Here is a 26,151-nt window from a genome sequence, read left to right as displayed (position 1 = left end):
GCCTGGCCACACCCTCCCCCCAGGTGAAAGCCAAGGACTCCAGGGCCTGGGGCTGTTCACACTGTTTATTTGCTTCTCTGGGAAAGTCAAGAACATCAGGGCCTTGTCACACGTCAGAAGCAGAGGGGCAGCAAGGGCACTTCAGCGGAGGCTTGCAGCTCGAGGACTCAAGGAGGAAGAGGGGGTCCCACGGCCACTGCCCAGGGTCGCCTCAGAGACGGCCTCTCCCCCTGCCACCGAGGGGCAGAGCTGCATCGGGGTCCAGGCTGCGGCCAGAGGCGGCCCCCCGCACCTGCCCTCGGCACCAGGCGGGGCCCCTAGGGGAGGGGCCGAGATGGGACCTCACCGACCACAGCTCACAGGTGAGGGTCTGTGAGCCTGTGCGCAGATGCGCAGATGTGCCTCTGGGGGCGCGCGGCTGCATCCAGGTGTCGGCTGCCCCAGGAGGGGAACCCCGCACCCCTCACCCCTCCCGGCGAGAGGGGGACAGGCTCACGTCGGGCAGGGCAGCGAACGGGGGTCTCCTGCTGAGGAAGCCCCCTGCCCCGGGCTGCATGCGCCCCGCTGCTGCCCGAAATGTGCCAAGCCCAGTGGAGCTGGCGGTGGCCTGATCTCTGGGGTACAGATGGAGGGACCCAGCACCCTGGTCCAAGCAGGTCCTGGGCAGCCCCCCCCAGGGTCCCCAAATTAGCACCAGGAGGAAGGAGGGCCCAGTGGGTGTCAGAGCTCAGGACAAGAAGCGGCTCACGGGGCCGTGCCTCGTGCAAGGGGCAGCTCTAAGGGCCCGACCTGCAGGAGACAGTGCAGGGGTCACGGACCCCTCCCGAGTGGAGGGGCGTGTCCCGGGGGCTCCCCCTTCCCAGGCTCCACCATCCACTGGCCACGCCCACAGAGGGCATGGGGGGAGGGGCACATCAGGCTGGGGGTGTCTGGAGGGGCCTTGCTGCTCTCCAAGACCTCGAACCTGACCTCTGACCAAGACTCCCCAAAGAGGAATGGCCTCACCCCAGCTGTCCGAGAAACGGACGCCAGAGCTTTGGCCGAGAAACCCCACTTCCAGGGGCTAAGCGGGGACAGAGCGGGCTCCCAGGAGCCCTCGGCTCCCCGGGTCCCTCTCCGGGGGGACGTCCCCTCAGGGACCTCATTGGAGGTGGCAGGAAGGCACAGGCGGGAGGCCCAGACGGTGGCTGGCTGGCCTGGGGCTGCATCGAGGCCCCCGGTCACCCCAGCCAGGACCGCCATGGCCGAGAGCCGCTTCTGTGGAGCTGCCGTGACGTGGGGGGTGCCCTTCATTTCGGGAAAAGTGGGTCTGTCCATGTCTCTCTCCTACCAGGCGTAGGTGCACGGCTCAGTGGTTTGGGGGTGTCGGGGTGGTGATGGGGTGGGGGACCCTGTCCCTGTCTTTCCAGTGAAAGAAAACTCGGAAGGAGCACGTGACGACAGCCTGTCCTGGGGCCCGTGATTGTGGGTGGAGGGTGGGCAGGTGCCGGGGCCGGGCTGGTGGGTGACTGAGGTACGGAGGGCGGGGCTGGGGGCCGGGGGCCGGGCGGCTCACATGATGGAGCAGCATTTACAGCGCTGCTCCTTCGTGTCGAGGTCCTGGGAGTCGCTGGCGGGTGCCTCGGCCCCCACCTGGTTCTCTTCCCTGGAGCCCACGGCTGTGGGGGGCTCTGCCGCGCTGCCGTTGGGCGGGGCGGGCTCCTTGGGCTCCGCCGCGTCCTCGATGACCACCAGCTCCGCCGTGATGGTGTCCTGCAGCCCCAGCACTTTCTGGCTCTCGGCCTCGTCCTCCACGTTCTGGTAGCCCATGAAGATCATGGTGACTGGGGGCTCCTGGCCGGGCTGGATGCCCGGCGGGCCTGACGTGGCCTCTCCCGGCTGCGCCTGCACTCCCGTGATCTCCCGCCTGGAGGGTGTGGTCTGCGCGGGCTCCTTGGACGCCCCCCGGGTCTCTGCGGTCCCAGCCGTGGATGCTGCCTCGCTTAGCGTGACCTCGTCGGCCTTGTGGAGGAGCTCGTCCACCTCGGAGGAGCTCAGGGGGTGAATCCCGTTCTCCGCGGTACCGTCCACGGCGTGGACCACTGGCAGGGGTGGGGGTGGGAGAGAGACAGAGAGAGGGTAAGCGGGATCTCGAGGAGGGGAGGCCTGGCAAGGCTCTGGGCCACCCTCCAGGCTGAAAAGGAAATGAGAAACTGAATCGCATAGTTAAAACCAGCTGACTCGCAGCTCCCTGCTGGGATCTGTGCACACAGACAAATCCGCACACAGAGGAAAGCGTGCGGGCACGAGAGCGCTCGTCAGCATCCAGGGGAGACTGGAACCCAGTGCACGGGGACTGTGTGGTCCCGCGTTTCGCAGCGTTTCCACATTCCCAGCAGCCAGGTCCCGCATGGCCACCCAGCAGAGTCAGTCTGCTTCTCCCACTGCCAAGATTGTGCCGCTCAGGGAACAGACGGGGCCAGCGCTCGGGCACACAGCTGGCCAGGGGGGGTCCCTGCTCTGTCTCCCTGGCTGTGTGTCTCCCTCCCACGAGGAGTTTCAGGGATTGTGACAGCTTCCTTCCTCGGGTCCCCGTGGTTTAGCTGGGTCAATCTCCTGTTCTCTAGGAAACACACCGCAGGCCAGACGCTCCCCTCTCAGCCCTGCTCTGCCCCGTCCCTGGGCCATCTACGGTGTCCTTTTTCACGTGGAGGTAGTTTATAACTTCCATGTTGACAGACTGTCTCTTGAAGCCAAGATTCATCGAGAAGGGTGTTTTTAAATTTGGGGGAGAAGGGGACTACGGTCCAGGAACACAGGGCATTAGATATAAACTTTGTAACGCTCCTTAGGACCGCCTGTGCGACCCGGACACGGTCACTTTCTGGAAAGGCTCTCCCCGTGCTTGAAAGGAAGGCACATTCCCCTCTAGGCAGCTCCATGTGTGCAAGGAGCCTTGCTCGATGTCTTTTTCAAATCTCTCCAACTCCCTCGTGGGTGCCTGTCTGATCTGTCGTGTTCTGAGGGCTGGGTTTTAGCACCAGCAGGAGTCCTGGCCACACTCGGAAGCCAGCCCAGCAAACTCCTAGAAACACAGCTGCGTGAGGCAGGGACACACCGGCACCCTGGGGACTTGCCTCCTCCTGGGCCAAGGGTCGGGGCTCCAGTTCCTGGCTGCTGGCCAGAAGGAAAGTGCTTTCCACTTTCAGTTCCAAACCCCTGGGGAGGGGTGTCCATACGTCAAGGCTTTGCAGCAACTCTGGGCTGAAGGCCCACAGGGTGGGGTGTGCCCAGGTTACACAGAATCAAGCTGAGTATTTCCAACCCGCCACTGCCCCAAAATAGGAATCCAAGCCCTTGGCTGCCGTGGAAATGGATCCCCTTCCCGTTGCTAAGCAACCAGAGTCCAGTCTGGCCGGTCCAGAATCCCCCAGGGCTGGGCCAGGCTGCACTGAGTGGTGAGTCCTCTGCCCTTAGCCCCATGAGGTCATTCTTGTCCAGGAGACGAGGCAGCTGGGACTTGCCCGGAGTCACACAGCTGGTGAGAGCTGGAACCGGGGTTCCACCCAGGTCTATGTCCCCAAACCATGGCAGAGCTGGGCTGTGACTAGGCCCCCTTCATAGCGCCCTGGATGCCAGCAGATACCCCAGCAGCCTCTACGAACATGCGGCTTCGGAGACCAAAACCACAGTGAGTTATCATTTCACAACCACCACGATGGCTGTGGTAATAATAATAACTTAAAGATGGTCAGTAACACGTGTTGCTGAAGATGTGGGGAGATGGGGACCCTCACACACGGCTGGGGAGCAGTTGCTGCAGAAAACACCCCGGCAGTTCCTCGAAAGGTTAAACACAGAATCCCTGTATGACCCAGAAATCCACGCCTAGGTATCACGCAAGAGAAATGAAAACATACGCCCAGAGGCGCCTGAGTGGCTCAGTCGTTGGGCGTCTGCCTTCAGCTCAGGGCGTGATCCCGGAGTCCTGGGATCAAGCCCCGCATCGGGCTCCTCCGCTGGGAGCCTGCTTCTTCCTCTCCCACTCCCCCTGCTTGTGTTCCCTCTCTCGCTGGCTGTCTCTCTCTGTGTCAAATAAATAAATAAATAAAATCTTAAAAAAAAAAAAAAAAGAAAACATATTCCCATAAAAAAACTTGTATAGCATTCTAAACCAAAAGGTAGAAACATCCCAGACATCCATCAGCTGATGACTGGATAAACAAAATGTGATCCATCCAAATAATGGAATATTATTTGGCCATAAAATACGAATGTGGATGGAGCCTGAATGTACGACACTCAGGGAGGGAACCAGACACACAAGGCCACATGGTGTGTGAGTCCACGTGTGTGACACGTCCAGAACAGACTCCTCCACGGAGCGGAAGAGGGTTAGTGGACACCATGGTGAGGATAGGGGTGATAGTGTTTCTATTTGGGGAAGAAAAATGTTCTGGAATCAGTGAGAGCGTACAACATGGTGAATAAACCAAAACCCACTGAACCGTGTTCCGAATCGTGTGATGTTCTGGACCCTTCCACTCCGTATATCATTTTCTTGGAAAGACGGCACTTGTGGACTTGCTAATGGACTCTGGAGCCGGGCACTATAATTTTATACTTGGCTTGGTGACCAGCTCCATGAGCCTCACTGCATGAAGCAAGCAAATGTTTGCCTTAATTTTGAATGTACCTTTTTAATGTCTTCCTAAAACATACTTTGTTTCCGAAGGTGGGTTTGTCTCCTTCTTCTGCCATCATAGTAAATACTGCCTGGAACTTCCCCTCCCTAGATTAGTTTATAAACTATCCTTACAGGCCATGCCAAAAATGACCAAAGTTTAAATGCCAAACTACTTATAAAATTGCTGTCTAAATGCTGATGGATAATGCATTTTAAATGAAAGTTTTTCTTCCTAAAAAAAAAAGAGTGAATTTTATGTGTGTGAATTATATATAGAGAGATAGACAGACAGACATGTTAGGGCTTTTGACTAAGGTTGCCCGGCTCCTCCCAGGCAGGTTTCCTTGTGGGTGTCTCTCATACTCTGTTCCCCTCCCAGCTGCCAGAGGGAACCCTAAGAACCAAACCAGAGCTCAGCACCATGGCCCCTGCACACCCCTCCCTCCGAGGCTTCACCTGACCCCTCCTTCCACTCCACAGAAGCCCCACCGGCTCCCTTCAGTTCCTCCAGCCCAGCAAACTCCATCCCATCGCAGGGCCTTTGCACATGCTGTGAAACACACTGTTTCCTTGTGCACTGCTGTGCGTTCAATGAGCTCCTGCTCACTTCCTCTGAGGAGCATCCCTGCCCTGCTAGAACCTCTCAAGGCCCCCCGTCGGCATCTCTGGGGATTTTGTTACCTTTATCACAATAATATGTATTTAAATTATTCATGAGCTCCAGGCTGAAGGGCTCTCCTAGGACAGAGCTAAATCCCACTCTGATTCAAGTCCCAGAGCCCAGCCCAGGACCTGGCGCTCAGCCAAGCTTCAGGGCAGGTTCCTGGAGTGAACGAAAGATGGGGCTGCAGGCCCAGCACTGAACAGCCTCTAAGCCAACAGTGGGCTGTGGGGTGAGCCCCTGCCCCGAACAGCGTCCATGCCAAATCAGGCTGGAGCTCAGGCTCCGGCTCAGGCTGTGGGAGGAGGGTGGGGTGGGGGTCTGGGGGTAGGGGGTGGGGGCTGCATACCTTTGGTCTCGTCTTCGTAGACCTTGATGCCCTGAGGGAGTGGCTCCCGAGGGAGCAAGGTGGTGCTGGACAGCACCCGGGTCTCCCCAGTCACCTTGTCCTTCTCCACCGTGATCTCGACTGAGTACATGGCTGGCACGAGAGGCACGGGTTACCCGAGGCCACCTGCCCACGTGCCCCCCGCCGGCTGCAGCCAAGCCAGGGAAGGGGAGCCGGCAGCACAGAGCCAAGCAGTGCGGACGCCCTCCCCACGGCAACCCCCAAGCTCCACATCCCCCCACAGCCTTCCAGCACCACGGGCGTCAGCCTGAGTTCCTTTGCTCGGCATTCGAGGCCCGTGCTTGCAATCCCACCCCATCTGGAAAGCCTTAAACTGCCCGTTTCCCCAGAGCAGCAGAGTAAGTTGGAGGGAGGCACTCCTTGACCATGGGCACAGCCAAGTGTGAACTTGGGTCGGCAGACACGCACTCCCAGCTGGGTGTCGGCCCCGTCCCGGACCACCCAGTGGACAGCACGTCTGTGTATCTGGGCTTCGCGCCTTTCTTCAGTCAGCTAGCGACCTGACCCTCATCTCTTTCACTACAAAGAATGGATAACACCCTCTTGAAATAACAGTGTCATTACCCATCAGGACCGTGGTTCAGTAGCCAATATCCCGCCACCACTCTGTAGAAATCATCATCACAAAGACCATATGAAGAGACTGACCACAGCCCCCAGGACTTCACCCTGAATTCCAGGATCCCACCCCCTCCTCCACGCCTGCCCTTGGGGTCCCCTGGGAGCCCCTGAATCACCACGTCCAAGCCTTGCTCCCATTCTGCCTCTTAAGCTGCCCCTCCCAGGTCTTCCCACCCTGGTCAAGGCAAGTCCCTCCTCCTCTTTCTCTCTGTCACCCCCCACGTCTGCCCATCTGCAAATCCTGTGGGTTCTGCCTCGGGAACATCTAGAGCCCTCCCACACCTCGCCCCCTCTGGGTCCCCCGCCGGGACCAGTGCAGTCTTCCACTCACCGTCCCCCCCACCCACTGTCTGTTCTCCCTGCTGCCGCCAGACAGCACCAGTGAGCACCCAGTCGGGCAGGTCCCAGCTCTGCCTGCAGCCCTCCAGGGCTCCCTGGTGCATTGGGGTGAAGGCCACTTGTCATCTCCCTGGGCTCACCTCCTCCCTCTCTCCCCCTCACTCATTCCACTCCAATCAACACAGGACTCCAGGCTATTCCTGCACAAGGCAGGTACGGTCCAGCCCAGGGCCTTTACACCTGCTGTGCCCTCCCCCTGAAACCCCTATCCCTCTATGTCTTGCTCCCTCACTTCTTTTGCATCCTTGCTCAAACATCACCTGCATAGTCTGACCTCCCCGGAGCCCTCTGATTAAACCGCCCCCCCCCAGCTCTGCACGCTGCCTTATTTTCCCAATAGGTTAATTGCATAGGGCATTGTCCTTATCAGGACGTCAGCTCCCCCAGGCTGTGGCCCACACATTTTCCACACAGCAGGTGCTCAATAAGCGCTTGCCAGATGACTGACTGAATGCATGTTAATTAATTCCACGTCCCTGTACAGCCTAACGCCCTCACCTCCAGACACACAGTTGGGTGGGTCGTGCACTACAGAGGTCATTGGCTAAGGGACAGGGCGCAGCTCGTCTAACTGGCACAGAGGCCCTGAAGACACCCACTTCTCTGACAGATGCTACCCTCTGTCTCCTGCCTCCTGGGGCAGAACGGCCTCCCCTGCTACCCTCTCCTTCCTGGGTGTGCTGGCCACCCTGCCCCCAAGACGGTCTTCACCGCCCTCGGTTTCGTGCCTCCACAACTCACCCCAGTACCGGCAGCAGCAATCAGGTTCTGCCCGCTGTGATTACTGGTCACTTCTCTCGAGTTAGTGCCAGGCCCCGGGCACTGCTCCAGCAGGTGGAGACTGGAGGAGCCCTTATCTTGTGGCAGAGCAGGGATCTGAACCCCAACTCTGTGGAACGCTTAGCACTAACCCTGTCTCTCGGCTTCCCAGAAGCACAGAAATGCCTGAGTCCCAGCCTGGTCACCTCCAGGGACAGGGCGCTCACTCCCCATCCTGAGGCAGCCTGAGGACAGCGGAGGAGGGAGGAGCTGCCGTGGGCGTGTGCCGGTGTGTGCGAGCAGGTGTGTGGCCCCCGCCGGGCCCCAGGAGTGAGCAGCAAGGTTAGGGGGATGCCATGAGGGGTGCTGGGTTAGAGCACTGCCATGCGAGGGGCCCGTCTTCTCAGGGAAGCTGGGCCAGCACGTGACAAAGGCGTCAAAGCAGAGGGGGCAGCCAGCCCCACCCCAGGCTCGGAGCTTGGCCTCGGTCCAGCTGCCACCCCACGACCACAGCTCCTGCTGAGGGCATGTCTGTGTCTGACCTAGCCCCCCGCCTCTCCAGGCTCCCCAGGACGGCAGCTGGACACAGGGGACGAGGCTGGGAGCTGACCCACCTGCCTTCATCATGGTGGAGCCTTCGACCGTCCTCATGGGGGTGTTGGAGACTCGCTTCTCTGTTCAGTAATGAAGGGTGAAGAGAGACGGGGGTCAGAAGAGAGATAATGACACAGACCCCCAGACACCCGGCCACCCTCCGATACCCCAGACACCTAGACACCCCCTCCAACACCTGGACACCTCTCCAGACACCCCCAGACACCTAGAGACCTCCCAGACACCCCCAGACATCCACATCTAAGCACTCGCAGACACCCCCCGGACACCCCCCGGCACCCCCGGACACCCCCCGGACACCCCCCGGCACCCCCGGACACCCCCCCGGGCACCCCCCGGACACCCCCCCGGCACCCCCCGGATACCCCCCCGGGCACCCCCCAGGCACCCCCCAGACACCCCTCGGACACCTCCCAGACATGTAGACACTTGCAGATACCCCCAGACATCTAGACATCCCCCCAGACACCCAGACACCCCTCAGACACTCGGACACCCTCCCAATACCCTTAGACACCTAGACAGCTCCCCAGATACCCAGACACCCCCAGACACCGGGACACTGTGGTGTCTGGACCCTCCCCCGATGCATACATGTGCCTGGACCCCTGCACACGTGTGCCCACCCCGAAGCCCCAAACACACACCAGTCCCCAGTCCACTTCCATCTCTCAGCCCAAATGATTTTCACATAATCCCTGAGAGGTCTGTGTGAATTTTTTTAATTACTAATTTTTAATTCCACAGTAAGACACTCCCCTGAATAATTAACACACAACAAATCAGGCCAAAGACACGCTGACCACCACCTCCAGTCCTGGCTGGTGGCTTTCCTTCCACGCTTTAGATGTGAAAAGAGACGCATTTGGTACATGTTTTAAAAATATAACTTATATTAGATAATTTTAATATACTTAATAATTCAGTATATTTAATAAGCGACTACATTTATAATTAAATATATGTAAATGTCCCACACATTTGTGAGATATCTGCAAATGCGTATTATCTACCCGTAACCATTGCTGAGGAAGGGAAAGGTGGGTCCCAGACCTCAAACTTTCGGCTTTTTCTTTGTGTTTCCTGCACAGCCGTCTTGCACATCTGTGTGGGGAGGACCCTTGTGCCTGTGAACAGTGCCCCTCCCCCGGGACTGCTGAGTCGTGAAAACGGAGGCCTGCCCACCTGCGCGGGAGCTCAGAGCAGGTGGACCTGGAGCAGAGGCAGGGCTCGCCAAGACCGGCACCCTGATGTGGTCAGGGGGACGCCCCGGAGCCTCAGGCCTCTCGGGCTAAGACCTCAGGCAGACGTGTCCCCCCAGAGCCCCAGATTCCTCACCTGTAACAGCTCCCCCCCAGGGATGTCATCAAAACTAAGGGAAGTGATGGTGAGGGGCGCTGGGGCAGCCTCAGGTCGGGCTCCAGGAGAAATCAGAGTAACCAGGCATTGTTGTTGCTACTTTTATCAGCACAAGAGCACCCTCCCCGCGCCCACCACCCCACTCTGGCCACAAGAGGGCACTGAGGCCCCGCCCTTCCCTCCCAGATGCCTACCTTTGGGCGTGCCCACCGGGGCCTGCAAGAAAGAAGGGAGAGAGGTCAGGGGTGCTGGTGCCCCCATCCCGCTGACCAAGGCCCCCACCTGTGGGCGGAGCAGTGTGGGGAGGGCTTGGCGTCGCACCTGGAGGCCCCATCGAAGATGCTGTCTCCTGAAGGCATCTGTCACCCCTGCCTTAGCCTGTGACAGCCAGGTAACATCCCTGCCCTACTCAGAAGCCTCCCATGGCTCCCTAGTGCTCCCCAAACAAAGTCAAAACCTTCTAGATGACCCCAGGGCCCTGTGTCCACAGACCCCTGCCTATAGGCCTCTCCTTCCTCCCCCCAACCCCCAACTTTGGCCAGCCTCGTTGTCCCTTGACCACATTCCTGCCCCAGGGCCTTTGTGCGTGATGTCTCCTGCAATGTGGATTTCTGTTTGGCTGGCTCCTCACGTAGCCCCCCGACCACAGTCCAAAGGTTCCCCCACATCATGTCGCTGTCCCTTGAGGTACTGTCTCTGTCTCCTTCAGGATGTGGGCATCGTGAGGACAGGGACCACACAGTCTGTGCTCAGTGAACCTCAGTGAAAACCCCCTCTCATCTCGAGCCCATGCCCAGAGAACGACTCGATTTTCAAAATCCTCCTCCTCCAGGAAGTCTGCCTAGTGCTGCCATGCACCAAATGCCTCCTCGGAACTCTGCAGTGCCCCAGGCCCGCCATCCTCCCTGTGCTTCTGGGCGCCTGATACAGGCCCCTCTGCTCAGCTGACATGTGCAGTAAGGCCAGGGCCCAGTCCACATCGCCCTGGTCTGCCCCACACCAGTCCTTGGCAGACTGAGAGCAGGCCCAGTGCGACCAGGGGAGCAGCGTGGCCACACAGCTGGGATGCTGGACTTCACGACGCTCCGGGGGCCTGAACCTATGACAGTGAGAGCCGTGGGGAGACTCCCGAATTCTGGCTAACATACCATGGTGATGGGAGCTCTGGCTCTCAATGTCTCAAGTGTTTGTCTTCCCTCGAATGGCGACCCTGCGCCCCCCTGAAAGGGCTGTCACGAGGAGTGGACACGTGACAGCAGTGACAGGTGCAATCAACGACGACAAGTAGGGATTTTGTCGAGGGCTTCCTACAGGCTGGTCTCTGTAGTGCGCGTGTGGTCCCTCATGGCATCCCAGCATGTGGGTGGTCTTACGTGGTGGTGGGGGGGGGGGGACTGCGGCCCAGAGAAGGCAGGCCCATGTCCCAGGTCACACAGCAGGGGGGCAGGAGGCTGCAACCCACATGCGAGCCCCAGCCCTGAATTGTGTGCTGAGCCCCAGTGACACTGAAGGGGGTGTCTCGCTCTGGGGCTGGGCTGGGGGAGGGGCGGGCGTCATCACCCCCTCACCTGCTGAGAATCCAACACCACCTCTGCCTTCTGGTCCTTAGCCGGGCTCGGGGCGGCGGGTCTCTCCCCAGCAACGGTGGTGAGTGGGCCTGTGTCCTCCAGCACCTCGATCTCCTTCTGCAGCCTGGGGAGGGCACAGGAAGCCACCGCCCTTACTGGGCACTTCTGAGCACCAGCACCGCTCCGGGCTCCCTGACGTGAGGTCACCCCACACCCTGCGAGGTAGTCTCATCCTTCCCCCTCGCCATGGGGAAACAGAGGCACAGAGCAGCGACCACCCAGGGCCAGCAGGCAGCAGAGCCGGGCGTGGCCCCAGGCTGGCCCGTCCACAGGCACCCTCACTGCTACGGTTTACTTCTCTGTTGGTTTTCAACCAACTCTCCAGTTTTCCGCGCAGGCGCATTTATTTTTACGGGAAGCTTTATCTCTCTGGGGAAACTGGAAAGACCATGTCACCTTCCAAGTACAAGAAGATAATGATGTATCTTTTTCACAGCCACCCAGTGGAAACCAAACAAGGATCTTAAGTCCCGGCCCAGCCAGCACCTGCCTGAGGCTTTGGGCAGTGGGCCTGTCAGGCCCTGGGGGTGAGTCTGAGGCCCCTGAGGAAGTGAGCCTACACTGGCCACAGTTAGGGTCAGCCTGAAGGGCTTCCTGGGGGAGGTGTCCCGGCAGGGGCACCGAGCGGGCAAAATGCAGGAGGCAGGGGCATCTGAGGAGGTGGTTGCCCTGGGAGGAAGAAAGCCAAGGCCCCCCAAAGCACTTGCTGTGTGCCCGACACACGGTAGGCTCAAGTGAGGGCTGTCAGCCATCAAGGCACCTGACCTTGCACATGCGCCCCCCACCCAGGGCGACACCTAGCAGGATGGGATGAAAAGAAGCCCGCCTTGTCCAGTCCCCAGCGGCCAATAATCTCCACCAACTTTCTGTCCCGCTGGCCTATGCCCCTCTGCCCGGTCAGGGTCAGCCCCGGCTGTCTCTGGACAGCCCTGTCTGAGCCCCCCCTCCGACCCAGGCTAACAGTTCACAGGTGGGGAAACAGGCAAAGGAAGGAAAATCCCAGCTCATATCTGCCCCACCTTTTCCAAACCAAACACATGAGGACAGGATCCCCGGCTCTTCACAGTGGGTGTGCCTTGCACCCAGCTGGGCGGTGGGCCAGCATGCTGTGGGGCCCGGGAAGGCCCCAGGCCTCTCAGGCCTTCCTTGGCCAAGTGGACATTTGGAATTTTGGCTGTCACTTCCCTCCACCCTGACCCTGCTGCCCTTGGGCTGAGCCTGGGCCCCTGCCCGCCCGGAAACTCCAGGCCCTTTGTCCCAGCCCCCGGGGGTGGGGGCGGGGGATGGTCACTTTCCCTTGGCCTGGGCCCCTCCCCAGACTTCCTGCAGGCTCAGCTGCCTGGGCGTCTGTGGCCTGCATTAGAACCAAGCCAGGGAGGACTCACCAGCTGGGCTGGCGCCAGGAAGGCCCCAGGGAGGCCGCTGCCGGCCACTCCCTTCCTCCTGAGCTCACAGACCTGCCCTCACACACCTGCTCTGCTGGTCGTTTGGAAGAAGGAAGGGGTCCTGCTGGGCAGCCCTGGGCCGCCTCACGCCCAGCTCAGGTGCTCACAGCCCACCTACACCCCCATCGAAGCCTGTGAATGGGGCTCTTCCCTGCTCCCACTGCGCTCAGAGCAACGTGCCTTCCCAGCCCCGTCCCAGCCCAGGGGTGGGCCCCTGGCCCTGGCTCCCTCGACTCCGCAGGGGCCGGCACGGCCTGCCCCACCCACCTGCGGATGGACTCCTCCAGGAGCCGCGCCTTCTGCTCGTCCTCCTGCATCTGTCTCCGCATGTCCTCATCGCCCTCCGAGGCCGAGGACGGCGTCCCCTCCAGCAGCCAGCGTTCCCGCAAAGCCTTGGACTGGGGGTGACAGGGATCGAGGTCAGAATCCGGGTGCCTTCCTGCCACCCAACCCCTGTGCCAGGCCGAGGCCCGGGTCCCGGGACGCTGCCGCCCCCCTCCCCCGCCAGGCCGGCTCTGGGGGGGCCCTGAGGCTGCCCGCTCAGGACCTTCAGGTGCTGCAGCTGCCGACGGTCGTCCTCCAGCTGCCGACGCTTGGTCTCGACCTCGGCCTGCCGCTTCCGCTTCTCCTGATGACGGGGACGCACACGACCGTCGGGACGGGGCTGGGGCCACGCGGATCCCCCCCAAACCACCGGAGGCTCTGCCCACGCACACCCTGCTTTTCTGTGAATGGGCCCCCCTGCCCCCCGCTGCCCCCCATGCCCCCTGCGCCCCAGCTCCAGCGTAAGCGCAAAGGTCTATGATATACACCCCAGCCTGTATCCCCCTCACTGCACAGAGGGTCTTCGCAAGCTAGTGGTGTAAGAGCCCACACTCGAAGGACTGTGGGGGTCTCTTCATTTGCATTTTGCACCACCAGGCACTCGTTTCCCGGGGACCTTGCCACACCCTGGTGCTGAGTCCCAAGGGCCCTGGGCTGGGTGTGGGGAGCCCGACCCCTGTTTACACTGTACACTGTCAGAGGGGCAGGGAACTCACGGCAATGGCCTGGAGCCGCTCCTGCTGAGACGTGGTCTCTGCCGCCAGGACCCTGGGGAGGGAGGGAGGCGCAAGGTCAAGGGCAGGCGCCCACCCCAGCCTGCGCTCCACAGATCTGGTTCGAATCCCACCCTGTGTCTTCCAGCTGGCCGGCTGCCAAAAGCAATGCTGCCTCCCCATTTCCCGGCTCTAAAGTGGGGTCCCTCCCCACCCCCTCAGAGGAGGCACTGTCCTCTCTACCCAGCCTTATGACCTCATGAATTCTCCAACAAACCCTCCTGCGGCCCCCTCGGAACAGGGCCCAAGGACAGGAGGGTGAGGCTCTGCCCAGAGACTCAGGAAGGGTTGGGGAGGACGGACGAGAGGGCCCTGAAGGAGGCAGAGGAGTTCACCAGCAGTCAAAGGCTGGAGAAGAGCGTTTCAGGAAGACGCGGAAGACGCGGAGACCGATCAGGACAGCCCCCTCTTCACCCTCCGATCACCAAGCCTCTCTTGTCCAGCCCTGGGAGGGACACTTGCAGGCCTCGGGGCCCAGCAGCCCCCCTCCCAGCCCTCAGACTTGCAAAATCGACAATGCTACCCTGGGACTTCTCGAGAAGCTGCTTTCCCTGGAGTCTCCCGGGAGCCCAGAGGCCCAGAAAGGGCTCTGAGCCTCCCAAGAACACACAGCAAAGAAGTGGCAAACCCAGATTCGGCCCCAGACTCCCTTTCCTGTCCACTGCGTGCTTTCTGAAAGCCACGCAGTGTGGTTTTCGCCTTGAACCGGCGTGGGGCAGGAGACTGGTAAGTGTCAGTATTGCCAGCTGCAACTGAAGGGACAGGACTGGGAGGGGGAGTACTTCCTGCCCTCCCCCCCCAACCCCTGTACCCACATGGCCCGTCGGGGAAGAGATTTCAAAACCGGGCCTCTCCCTTCCATGGTCTCTCACGGGGGTCCCTGGAAGCCGCACACAGTATGTGCTCAGTAGAATGTCTGGACCCGTGAAGCCCTGAGCGACTGCGGACTATGGGTCTGATACTAACCTCCTGCCTCCAGGGCCTTAGTGACAAGGTGAGGCTGGAAGAGGAGGTGGGTCCTGAAGGGTCCCAGGGCCACTCTGGCAGGCCTCAACAGTCCCCCGGGGGCGGGGCCTGGTGGACCCAAGGGGGGGCTCCGAGCAGTGGAACTGCACCCCCAGAGGTCCCGCTATCTACCCCAAACCCCTCATCTTCACAGGGACTGAAATTACAGACCATCCTTTGGTTCTGCTGCTACCCCCACCAGCCCTTGGCCCTGGATCAGAACCAGGAGCCACCCTGTGGCCTCCAAAGACCCTCCACCCCTTCTGGGCTTGGTTCCCCATTTGCACAAACAGCGGGAACAGATGCCCCAGCTCCTGTAATGTGCCCCCTCCCTCTGTGATTCAGAAAGGAAACAGAGGCCCAAAGTCACACAGGGTGCTGGGCCCACCCCTGAGCTGCAGCCCTTCCCCCCAGCCCAGGTGGCTGCTCCCGGTGGAGATCCATCATGAACTGCAATGCCCCACCACCCTCCACTCAGGTTCAGTTTCCTGGCCTCGCTGAGACCCATGAAACCATCTGGCTCCCACGCCCCGGCCAGGTGACCCCACCCAGCTCTTCCCTTCCTGGCGGGTGGCACCTGCCCCCTTTGTGCCTCCCAGACCCAGCAGCACCAGCCGCACCCTCTGTGGCTTCCTTCTCTTCTTCCTCAGGGAGGCTGGGTTCAGCTAGGTGGAGTTCAGGAAAGGCTTGATCCAGCAATCCAGCTTGGAGGCCCTTCCTGTAGGGCCCGATCAGCTACATTTCTGAGTCTGCCACACCACGCTGTGTGATCCAGGCAAGGTGACTCCCCCAGTGTTCCCTACAGAGGCCCACCCTCCACTTTTTGCAAACCTCACATTTCCCAACCCAGGCCTCTACCATAGTCTGTTACCGCTCTGGCCCCTGACAATCCACTCCCCACCCCACAGCCAGAGGCAGGTTCTCAAAACAAGAATCAGAACGACTCATTCTCCTGCTCTTAAGTCTCCCTGGCTCCCGTCACCCCTTGAAAGGAATCCTAGTGTAGGGGCGCCTGGGTGGCACGGCGGTTAAGCGTCTGCCTTCGGCTCAGGGCGTGATCCCAGCATTCTGGGATAGAGCCCCACATCAGGCTCTTCCGCTAGGAGGCTGCTTCTTCCTCTCCCACTCCCCCTGCTTGTGTTCCCTCTCTTGCTGGCTGTCTCTATCTCTGTCGAATAAATAAATAAAATCTTTTAAAAAAAAATTAAAAAAAAAGAAAGAAAGAAATCCTCGTGTCGCTCAACCCGACCCACTTCTCCTCCCTCACCTCCTCTGTTCTCCCACTTGCTTACTCTGTTCCAGCCACCAGGACCTTCTGGCCGTACCTCAACGGCACCAAGTTTATTCCTGCCTTAGAATCGCTGCACTCACTGTTCATTCTGCCTGGTACGCTCTTCCCTTGGCTGGAACGGGAAGCCCAGAGAGGGCAGGTCACTTGTCCACAGCCACACAGCTGGGAGGTGGCAGAGCTGGGACTAGAACTAGACAGAACTACAACTGCCCAGCTCTGGGCCACACCCCGCACCTACCCTTTCCCAGCTGTCACGTGGCCTCCAGGGACCCACCAGGAAGGAGGCAGAGCTGGGGGAGGGGCATATAGCGGCTGAGACCCCCCGCGCACTCAGGGCCGGGGCAGAGGAACCAGCTGCCTAGTGCTGGGTCCCCACCCCAGTAGGCAGGTGGCCACTCAGGCCGGACACAGGGACACAGGGACAGCTCTGTGGCCAGCTTGCCGGGCCGCAGACAACAAGGCAGGCAGTGTCCTCGCTCGGGCGGTGTGTCCCTGCCGGCGGAACCAGGTCAGGGGAAGGTCAGGCGGGCACAGTGAGAAGAGGCGCACGGGGCCCAGGAAGAGAACCTCCATCCCTCGCATCAACGTCCCTGTCACAGCCCAAAGGGCACAGGCTGTGTGCCCCCCTCACGCGCCCCTCCCCATGCCTGAGGGAGCCAAAGCAGCCCCGCCCCAGGCGCCACCCCCCCCATGGGGCCCGCGGGAGGCGGTCGCCCTGGCAACCGCGCCGTCCCCATGGCAACGCGGAGGCCGGCATGCAGGGGGGTTGGGCCGGCGCAGAGCATCTCCCGCCCCCAGCCAGGCGCTGGGGGGCTAAGGGTTTCCTGCCCTGGGCCTCAGGGGCTGCCGGAGAGGGTGGGATGCGGAGAGGTAACGGGGTCTACCCTACCCCACGGCTGGCGGTGCTTCCCGTTCCGGTGTGGGGCGCAACCCTGGGGAGGGGCTTCTACCCAGGACGGTTCGGGACCTGCCCCTGGTCCCAGGCCGCTAAAGTCAAGCCAAGGTAATGCTCAGCAGCATAAATCCAAAAAACAAAACGCAGTACGACCACAGAACCCGAATTAAACAGCAGTGAAGTAAGAGCACCTCAGCCCAGCGCTTGCCGCCTTCCACCGGCAGTCCCGGTCCCGTTTTCCAGGACGGGAAACTGAGGCTTGGAAGGAGCTGTGTAGAGCACACCTGCTAAGCACCCTCCCGCCGGTCCTGCGAGGCAGGCGGCATGACTATCCCTGTCTTATCAATGGAGGAACCGAAGCTGCGGACAGTGAGGCTGGGACCGGGGTCCAGCCAGGCGGACTCCTGAGTGCATGGGGTGTGCACACAGCGCTCGCAGAGCACAGGGCCTCCCTGAGGTCCGGCCTGCGACCAGGGTGGTGGTGGTGGGGGGGGGCGGGGGTGTCGGTGGACGGCTGAGACGCTTGCCAGGGCTCAGTGAGAGAACCAGAGGCCAGATCACAAGACACGCTGGGCAGAGAAGCGGAGTTTTGGCTAAGACGCCTGGGTTGGGTTTGGAGAGGTGTGGCAGCTGTGCTCACGGGCTGTGTGCCCCAGGCCAAGTCATCCCCCATCTCTGAGCCTCCACTGGCTCTGTCGGGGCAATGGGCCACAGCTTGCAGCTGCTGGTGGAGGGACACGCCCTCCTCCAGGAGGCCCCCCTCAGCACACGCACATTCCTGTCCTTGCCTGATTATTTTTACAGTGCTTGGAGCAAATTCTGGGCTCGAGCCCCGATGTAGGCGGCTCGGGACTCGCGAGGGTGTGGGCTGAGAGCGTGTGAGATAATCCTGGCTTCAGGAGATGAGCTAATGAGGCCCAAACCCAAACGGGCCTGCAGAGGCCTCGGCCTTGGGACGCAGTTATTTTTTAAAGGCACCAGAGAGGTTACACAACCCGCCCAAGGTCACTCAGCGGGCAGGATGAGCTGGGTCTGAGGCGGGACGCCGGTGCGTGTGGAGTCGAGCCTGTCCTTCCAGAGCTCATGCCACGCAGCCCCAGTGGCACGAGGGGTTCTGGCCTGGGCCGGCGCTGAGCCCAGCACCGGCGACATTCCTGTGCTAGCTCAAAGGAAACAGCTGACTGTGGCCTTGGCCTTGGCCATGGGGGCAGGAAAGGGGAGCAGAGCCTCATTGAGATGGGGGGTAAGGGAGGGAGCCCTGCGGCCCTTCCTCCACTGGGGTGGCTGGAATGGAGGGAGTCCCAATGTCACTGCTGACTCCCAGCTCCCTGTGGGGGCCTTTGTCTGCCTTCAGCCCCTTCCCTCCAAATCATCCTGAGTGAGCCCCAACCTCTCAGCCGTTTGCCCCTCACCCTTTACCAGCTCCCTGCCTTCCCCTGTCCTTCCTCCACTTCCAAGCCCAGGTCAAGTGCAGCTGCCTCTTCCAGGAAGCCTTCCTGATCTTCTCCCCTCATCGGAGAGGAATTTTCTTCCTCCGAGACCCTGAGCACTCCGTACAGGTGAGCTTGCTACTGTCACTGGTGAGATGAACAGCTCATGAGGCATGCCGGGCTTTCTAGAATGTTTAAGGCAAAGGGGCATCACCCCCATGGTGGAGACAGATCAGAGCAGGCCACAGACCCAGAGGAGCAAACCTGTTGCCTATTAACCTGGGGAGGGGGGTGGACCCTGCCCTGGGCCTCACAACAGAAGGGCAATGGGGCATGAATGGGAACGGTGCCTCCAGAGGCCTTCTCCAGCTTCAGGCCAGCTGGCCCTCAGTCCAGCTGCAGAGACCAGCTCCAGAGCGCCAAGGTCCCTCCCGCCCCCACTCCCCTCCAACATTCCAGGCATGCTCCTACCACAGGACCTTTGCACTGGCTGCGTCCCCTGCCTGGACCTCACTAACTCTCTCAGGCCTTCCCTCAGAGTCACCTCCTCGTGGAGGCCTCCTCTGTGTCCCCAGTCCCCTCCCAGGCTCACCACCATGCAACAACTCTATAGTCATTTCACTTATTTTGTCTCTTATCTCCCCACAAGGACGGTGTCTCTTTCTGTCCCTATCATGTCCCCAGCACCCAGGACACAGTAGGATTCAATAAATGTTCACTGGACCAGGAAGTCAGTTAGGCTCCCACCCAACCCAAGGATTCCCTCCCCTGTCACACTCCTGCACCCCCCACCCATGGACCACCTGTCCTATGACCACTTGTTTTTTTGAAGAAGAAGAAGAAACTCACTGTCACATCTTACATTTATCTGAAACGGGACGTGGGCTCCCCACGTCCAACAGAGGACAAGGGACAAGCCCCAACCGCCTCAGAAGTGACTATACAATTAACATATAAAACAATCCGTGTCCATTGACGGATGAACAGATAAACACACAGTCCCTCATGGACAAGAATGTCCCTCAGCCTCGACCAGGAGCACGGCGCCCACCCGCGCTGCCCCGGGGACGGATCCAAGCCCACGACGCTCAGGGAGGGAACCAGCCACAGAAGGCCCCACGGTGTGGGAGTCCATGTGTGTGACGCGTCCAGAACAGGCTCCTCCGCGGACGGGAAGGGGGCTCTGGGGGCCGGGGGCTGGGGAGGGGAATGATGGGGATGGAGTTTCCTTTTTTTTTTTTTTTAAGATTTTATTTATTTATTTGACAGAGAGAGAGAGCACGAGCAGGGAGAGGGGCAGAGGGAGAAGCAGACGCCCCGCTGAGCAGGGAGCCCAATGAGGGACTGGATCCCAGGACCCTGGGATGGTGACCTGAGCCAAAGGCAGACACTCAAGCAACTGAGCCATCCAGGCGCCCTGGGGGTGGAGTTTCCTTTTGGGCTCCTGGAATGTTCTGGAACTAGACAGAGGTGATGGTCGTACAACTACGTGAACATCCTGAATTACGTACTTCCCACAGGTGGATCGTGTGGTATGTGAATTGCACCTCAGTTAAGGGGGTAAGAATATACACAATACATCTGTACGGCAGAAACGTGGACCCTCTCACCAAGGGCGGGGCTGGGGCCAGAGCTGGGGTCCAGCCCACCCCACGGGGCATCGTGAGAGCCTGCTGGCCCTGCCCTGAACTCCCCTTGGTCGGGAGGGTCTGAGCACAGAGCGACCGGGGCAGTGCCTTCTCACTCCGTGACAGATGTTACCCCAAGTTCCCCTGCCAGGCCCCTGCCCCTCACTTGGCCTTCAAAGCCCCATAGTGCTGCCCCCTAACACACACACCCCGCTCACCCAGGCTGGGCTCCCAGCCCACCACTACCTTTTCGTTCATGCAGTGACTCCCGCCCACTCTGACTCCTGTCTTTCCCACCACAAGGCCTGGCTTGGGCTCCCCTCCTAATTCCCAGCCTGATCCAGACTGTCCCAGGGATGGGCTAAGATGGTCCCTGAATTCCCGCTTTGAGCCCCTGAGAGAAGACAGACCCCTCAGCCCGATGTCACACTCCTCAGACACCAAGACCTGCACTCAGCCATCCCCGTGCTGTGTGGGGTCCCTTTGCCGCCTGGCCAAAGCACCCTCCCTGTGCACCCAGGGACTGCGCCATCTCCCCTGACCTGTGGGCAGCTCTGAGCACCACGGCGTTCTGAAGTCAGGTCTCTGCCGCCCAGACACGGGGTCTCCCCCACAACCCTGGCCCTTCTCTCCAAGCCGCCCCTGCAGTAACTGTCCACACTGAGCCCTGACGTACTCCTCAGCCCCAGGGCCTCTTTCTTATGCCTGGGTCAGAACCTCACCGCTCTCCTGCTTGGACACCATCCACGGCTGCCCATGGCTCCCCTGCTGGGGCTCGGAGCCTTTGCACGGCCAGTCCCTCTGCCAGGCACACCCTCCTCCCACCTATGTCACCTCTATTTATTTCTTTTAAAAAATTTATTTATTAGAGAAAGTGTGCATGCCTGCAAGGTGGGGAGGGGCAGAGGAAGAGGGAGAGAGAATCTCAAGCAGACTCCTCACTGAGTGCGAGACTGAAGCCAGGCTCGATCTCGTGATCCTGAGATCATGACCTGAGACAAAACCAAGAGTCAGACACTTAACCAGATGAGCCACCCAGGCGCCCCTAGGTACACTTTAAATATCTTTCATAGAAAAGGTCTATGAAGGGATGGACCAAGAACCCTTCCCCACACCATGGAGAAGACCCTCCATGGGCTCCTTCAGGGCCCTGATCCCACACAAGGCTAGTAGGGTCAGCAGGGAGTGTTACCTAAATGAACAGGTGATAGCTTTCCTGAATGCAGAAGGATGGAAGGAGATAGGGTCCCAGACTTGGAAAAAGGTGATATGATTTTTTTAAAGAACATCAACCCATTTCCCAGCATCAACATCTGAGACCCTTGAAGATGGACCTCCCCATGGAGCTGGGGAAGAACTCCTGCCGGTGGTACTTACAGGGTCAAGACTATACAGCACCTGCCCCATCTTCTAGCTGCACCCACCTGGGAGGGGGCTGGGTGCACTCATGTCCCCATTCAGCAGATTTCCAAGGAAAGTGAGTGACATGCTCAGAGTCTCATGGAGGGGTCAGGACTCCACCTGTCCATGCCCCATTCCCAAATCAGCAGACACAGAAGGGGTCCCTGGGGTGCGAAGGCACAAGGTAGATGTTTTTAGGGGCCAAAGCCACCTTCCGTGTGGCCAAGGAGACAAACCAGGGTGAAAAGCCAATGTCAGAATACCTAGGACTGCTGCCCCCCCGCCCCGGCCCAGATCACAGCCCCGTGGGACACAGGAAGGTGCCAAGACCCCCCACCCCCCCAACCCGGCAGCTGAAAGGACCCAGAAGCATATATATCCCAGCTCTGTGGCCCCAGGTGCGTCAAGGTCACCTCTCTGTACCTCAGTTTCCCTACCTTGCAGGATTGCTGTAAAGATCCAGCAAGTTCACACAAAGCACTCAGAACAGGGCCCAGTACACAGCAGGTGCTTACTAAATATTAACCACCTTCCTGTGTTCCTGCCACCACCTCCACTACTATTGGAATGTTCTTTCCCTTCAAATCCACTCACTGTTCCAGTGAATCCCCCTAGTTTCAGAACGAAATGCTACATTGTTACTAAGACCGAGAAGCAGAAGGCGCTCCCACAAACATCAGAGTAAAAACATTGCAAAATAGATACAATGAGAATAAAAGCTTGTTATTAGGTTCAATTATCACGGGACAGTGTTGCCTTTTAACTGGTTCAATCTCTCATTAAACACGGAGATTAACAAGTGTGAAAGAGGCGTTAAGGACCCATTTTGCACCCAGCTGAGACCTTCTCCTTGAGGATGTCCAGGCAGGGGAAGGGATCTGGGGAGGAATCTGCCCTCCCGCTCTGGCTCCAAGGTCTGAGCCTTGAGAACAGGAGGACAGGAGTTTGAGCACCTGAAAAAGGCCACTCAGAGCTAACCCAGCCTTAGTTTACCAGCCAGATCCTGAGGCTCCCAGGGTAGCAGCCCTTCACCCTGGGCCACACAGCAAATCCTCCCCAGGGCAGGATTCCCACCCAGCGCCGGACATGCTCCCAGGAGTGTCTGTCATTCTGCCCCAACTTCGCAGTATCAGCCATCCTGCCCTCGGCCTCCCTGGAGTTACTCAAAAATTGTTGTTAAGGGGCGCCCGGGTGGCTCAGTCGGTTAAGCACCTGACTCTGGGTTTCGGATCAGGTCGTGATCTCAGGGTTGTGGGATCAAGCCCCGCATCAGGTTCTGGGCTCAACGTGGAGTCTGCCTGTCCCCCTCCCTCTACTCCTTCCCCCACTGGCATTCACATGCTCTCTCTCTCTCTCTCAAATAAAAAATCTTAAAAAAAAAAAAAAAAGAATTGTTAAATCCTCAAATTCTTAAATCAACAAAAACTAATTTAATCTTTAATACTTAAATTAAAATTTTGTGAAATTCTTAAATTTATTTTTAAAGGAAACTCGCCAGCATCACCATAAGCCACAAGCATCTCCTATGACTGATGGCAAAATCCATGGAGAGGGAATGAGGGGTTTGGTCCTTGCGGCCGCTGCCTCTATGCCCAGAGCCTGCTCTGCCTCCTGGAAAAGAAGCATGACCGAGAGAACGAGGGGCAGGTGCACCATCGGGACGGCACCAGATGGAGCCACTCCCCACCCATCCTCAACCCAAGCACATGGGACAGAGGATTTCTCTCTATCGGTGATTGCCAAGTCCCTGCCCCACGTCTGCACCCGGAAAAACCAGCGATCCACCCAATGAGGGGCCCATGGCATCATATCTGACCCAGGACCAAAATGCACAGGGCCAGGGCACCAAGCACCCAGGGGCCACCCATGCTGTGTGGCTCTGGGGCAGTGGCTGCCCCTCTCTGGGCCTCTCTATCACCATCAAGAATGAAAGGGATAGCAGGAAAGGAAACAACAGGGTCCAACCAGAATATCCCCTCATTCTTCTGCTCTGGGTGGACATTTTACTTGTTTTTCACCCCTCATCCACTGAGGCAGCCTCTTCCCCACAGCCACACTCTACTCAGGGTCTGCTGTCAGGAGACCCAGAGGCTCCCCTTGGGCCTGGGGAGCAGAGCAGATAAACAAGTCAGGGAACCTAGGGCAGACACATCCGGGCCCTGGCTCCCCTGAGCCCCTGGCTGGGCTCCCGGGGCTGGGTGGGGGAGCAGACTGGGCCTTTGTCTGGGTTTTCAAAAGCAGAGGACATCGGGTGTCGCCTTCCTGGGGAGGGCGGGAGGCAGCAGCTCCCACCCAGCTGAGGGTGTGGCGGGTCACGGGTGAATCTCTGGAGGAGAACTGTCGGCTCAGAAAACACACCCAGTGGGAAGGGCAGGAGGAGCCGGGCCGGGTGGGCCGGCTGGACCTCCATGTCCAGGCCTCCAGCCAGGGTGGGGGACCTGGCCCAAAGCAAGGAGGCTGCTGGCCTCGGCACACGGGGCGGCGGGGGGGGGGGGGGGGGGGGGCTGCCAGGATCCCAGACCCTGCTTCCCATCCCCTGGCCATGTAAACACACCTCACAACCTTCCAGCGCCCACCTGTGGGAGTGGGGCCTGGGGGTTACCCTGATGTCAGGAAGAGAGAGGGCTCTCTGTCTGAAATGAGCCGGCACACTCAGCCAGCCTGCATGTATAAGAACCCTCTACGCCCCAGAAGCTCCTCACCAAACCCCACAGGGACGAAGGCTGCCCACTCCACCTGCAGCGTAGGCCAGCCAGACTCTTGGCTACACCATTTGGGGCCCCATCTTGGGGACACTTTCCTTGGGAAGGGATCAGACCCAAGCTCGCCTGCTGGAAAGCACCTGGACCTCCAGCTCACACACATCCCGGACAAGGAAGGCTGCAGAAAAGCCCCCTCTCTCCCACGGTTCTCAGGACAGTATCTGGCGGCTGGACCCAGGCCCTAGCATAGGCTCCTGACAGCACTGTGGCCCTTAGGGAGAGCAGCCAGGCAGAGCCAAGACTGGCGCGTGCAGGGCACAGGGAGCAGCGAGCTCAGGCTTGGGGGGTGGGGGTGGGCGGTGAGCTCAAGGCCAGTGCGATGCAATGGGGAGGGGTCGGTCCATCTCCCCTGGGCTCCCGCTCTGGAGCCCACAGGTGGCCCAGGATCGAGGCTAGCCCGGGGTTGAGGGTGGGGCGCGGGCGGAGACACAGGCCTCCCCCTCCCCAGCGTCCTGGGCTCTCCCCGCCGCTGCCGCCCGAGTACCCATTAGCCCGTGGGCCGCCCAGGTCAGAAATGGGGGAGGCCTCAGGGCGGGCGGGACCCAACCCAAGTCCTTCCCCAGACGAGCTGGGGTCCCGGAGCCCCCTCGCCACCTCCTTCTCCGCTCAGGGGCCGCGATGCTCCCCACGCGGGGCGGGAGTGGGGGAGGCTCACCCCTCCCTCGCCCCCTCCTCCCCCGGGCCCCCGAGCCCTCCGCCTCCGGCCGGAGCGCGCCTACTCACTCCATTTCCCCGCCGAGGTCCGGGTGGGTCGGCGATGCTGGGCGGGGGCGGGCGCCGGGCGGGCGCGGAGGCGGGGGCCGGCGGGCCGGGCGGGGGGGCCCCTGGCGGGCTAAGGCCTGGCGGCCGGGGCTGTGCGGCGCGGGGGCGGCGGCACCGGCTCGGGCATCGCCCCGCGCGCGGCTGTTTATTGTCCGGGCGGCGGCGGGCGCGGGGGGTGGGCTGGGCGCGCGCGTCGCCGCCGCCGCCGCCGCCGCGCGTCCTGCGCTCGCTCCCCGCGCGCTCCCTGCCGGCTCCCGGCTCCCGGCGCCGCGGCCCCGCGCCCGCCCCCTGCCGGCCGCCGCCCGCCCGGCAGCGCCCCCCGCGCGGCGCCCGGGGTCCCCCGCCGCGCGCCCGCCGGACGCCCGCGTCGTGCATCCCGCGTCCCCGAGCAGCCGCCGCTCAGGGCCTGTGGAGGCGAGGTCCCCCCCTGCCCAGCTCGCGGTGCGGAGGGAGCGCCGAGGGTGACACACAGCCTGAGCGAAGGACGGCTGGGACCCGGGGAGGGGGTGGCCAGGAGGCTGCTCTGAGGACCTGACGTGTCTACTGCAAGCTGAGACTCGCGGAGAAACCCTTTATGGGGCCATCTTGAAGAAGAGCGTCCAGGTGGAGGGCGCTGGCCCGTGCAGAGGTCTGGTGGTGGGACTGAGCCAGACCCGTTGGAGGAGCAGTAATAATAGCAGCGCGTTTGCCAAGCGCTGGGCCCGGTCCTGTGGTTGGAGGAGGGCCGGTAAATTTAATCCGCCCCACAGCTCCCGTGGCCACAGTGAGTGAAGGGGCAGCGGAGAGAGCCCGCGGGACGCAGGCTCTGTCCCGAGGGCACTGGGGAGTCATAGCGCAGTTTGGAGCAGGAGAGGGATCAGCCTGTTTATTTTTGTGAAGGCCCTTCTCGCTGCCAGGTGGGGAGTAGATTAAGGACAGCAAAGAGGGGAGGCTTGGAGGCTGAGCAGAGGACCCCCAGGGACAGGGTGGAGACTGCACCAGGCTAAGAGGCAGGTGGATTCTGGACAGATCTTGAAAGGGGAACCAACAGGACTGCCACCACCAGATGGGGTGTGGGATGACAGGTATTAGAGTCCCCCTGTCTCCTGGGGAGCCCCCGGAAGGACATGCTGACACAGACAGGGTTGGAGGGATGACAAGGGTGACACTGGGTGGACATGTGGATACCCACGTTGGGGTTCAGTGTGAGGCCCAGCCTGGGCTAGCAGTGGCGCTCCCCAGCCTGGGGAGACTTGGGCAAGATGATGTGGGCAGCAGGCACAGTCAGCTCAAAGAGGCAACCAAATGCTCTGCTACCGCCCTGGTTCCTTGTAGTCTA

At 60.5% G+C, this 26,151-nt stretch overlaps 1 protein-coding gene across 2 annotated transcripts; it reads right to left on the bottom strand.

The window, feature by feature from the left end:
* Nucleotides 1-50: 50 nt before the first annotated feature.
* PALM (paralemmin) lies at nucleotides 51-25,012 on the bottom strand. 2 transcript variants are annotated; one of them, XM_026480839.4, is made up of 9 exons: nucleotides 24,795-25,012; nucleotides 13,603-13,654; nucleotides 13,110-13,190; nucleotides 12,830-12,960; nucleotides 11,058-11,181; nucleotides 9,684-9,705; nucleotides 8,130-8,189; nucleotides 5,677-5,808; nucleotides 51-2,081 (listed from the first exon to the last, which is right to left on the bottom strand). In XM_026480839.4, exons 1-9 carry the CDS (start codon nucleotides 24,797-24,799, stop codon nucleotides 1,552-1,554), a joined length of 1,137 nt encoding a protein of 378 aa, XP_026336624.1. In that variant the 5' UTR covers nucleotides 24,800-25,012; the 3' UTR covers nucleotides 51-1,551. The 2 variants fall into 2 exon arrangements, with proteins under 2 accessions (XP_026336624.1, XP_026336626.1); XM_026480841.4 differs by lacking the exon at nucleotides 5,677-5,808.
* Nucleotides 25,013-26,151: the final 1,139 nt, after the last annotated feature.

Source organism: Ursus arctos, unplaced genomic scaffold (assembly GCF_023065955.2).
Source record: "Ursus arctos isolate Adak ecotype North America unplaced genomic scaffold, UrsArc2.0 scaffold_14, whole genome shotgun sequence".
NCBI classification, from domain to species: Eukaryota; Metazoa; Chordata; class Mammalia; order Carnivora; family Ursidae; genus Ursus; species Ursus arctos.
Note: the sequence above shows the minus strand (reverse complement) of the source record. Positions and strands in the feature narration are given on the sequence as shown.

Excerpts from the sequence above, each read along its gene's own strand:
- PALM (XM_026480839.4), bottom strand. Across the intron at positions 12,961-13,109 it reads GGCAGCTGCAGCACCTGAAG|TCCAAGGCTTTGCGGGAACG; the intron begins GTCCTGAGCGGG and ends TGTCACCCCCAG. Across the intron at positions 2,082-5,676 it reads CTACGAAGACGAGACCAAAG|TGGTCCACGCCGTGGACGGT; the intron begins GTATGCAGCCCC and ends CACCCCTGCCAG.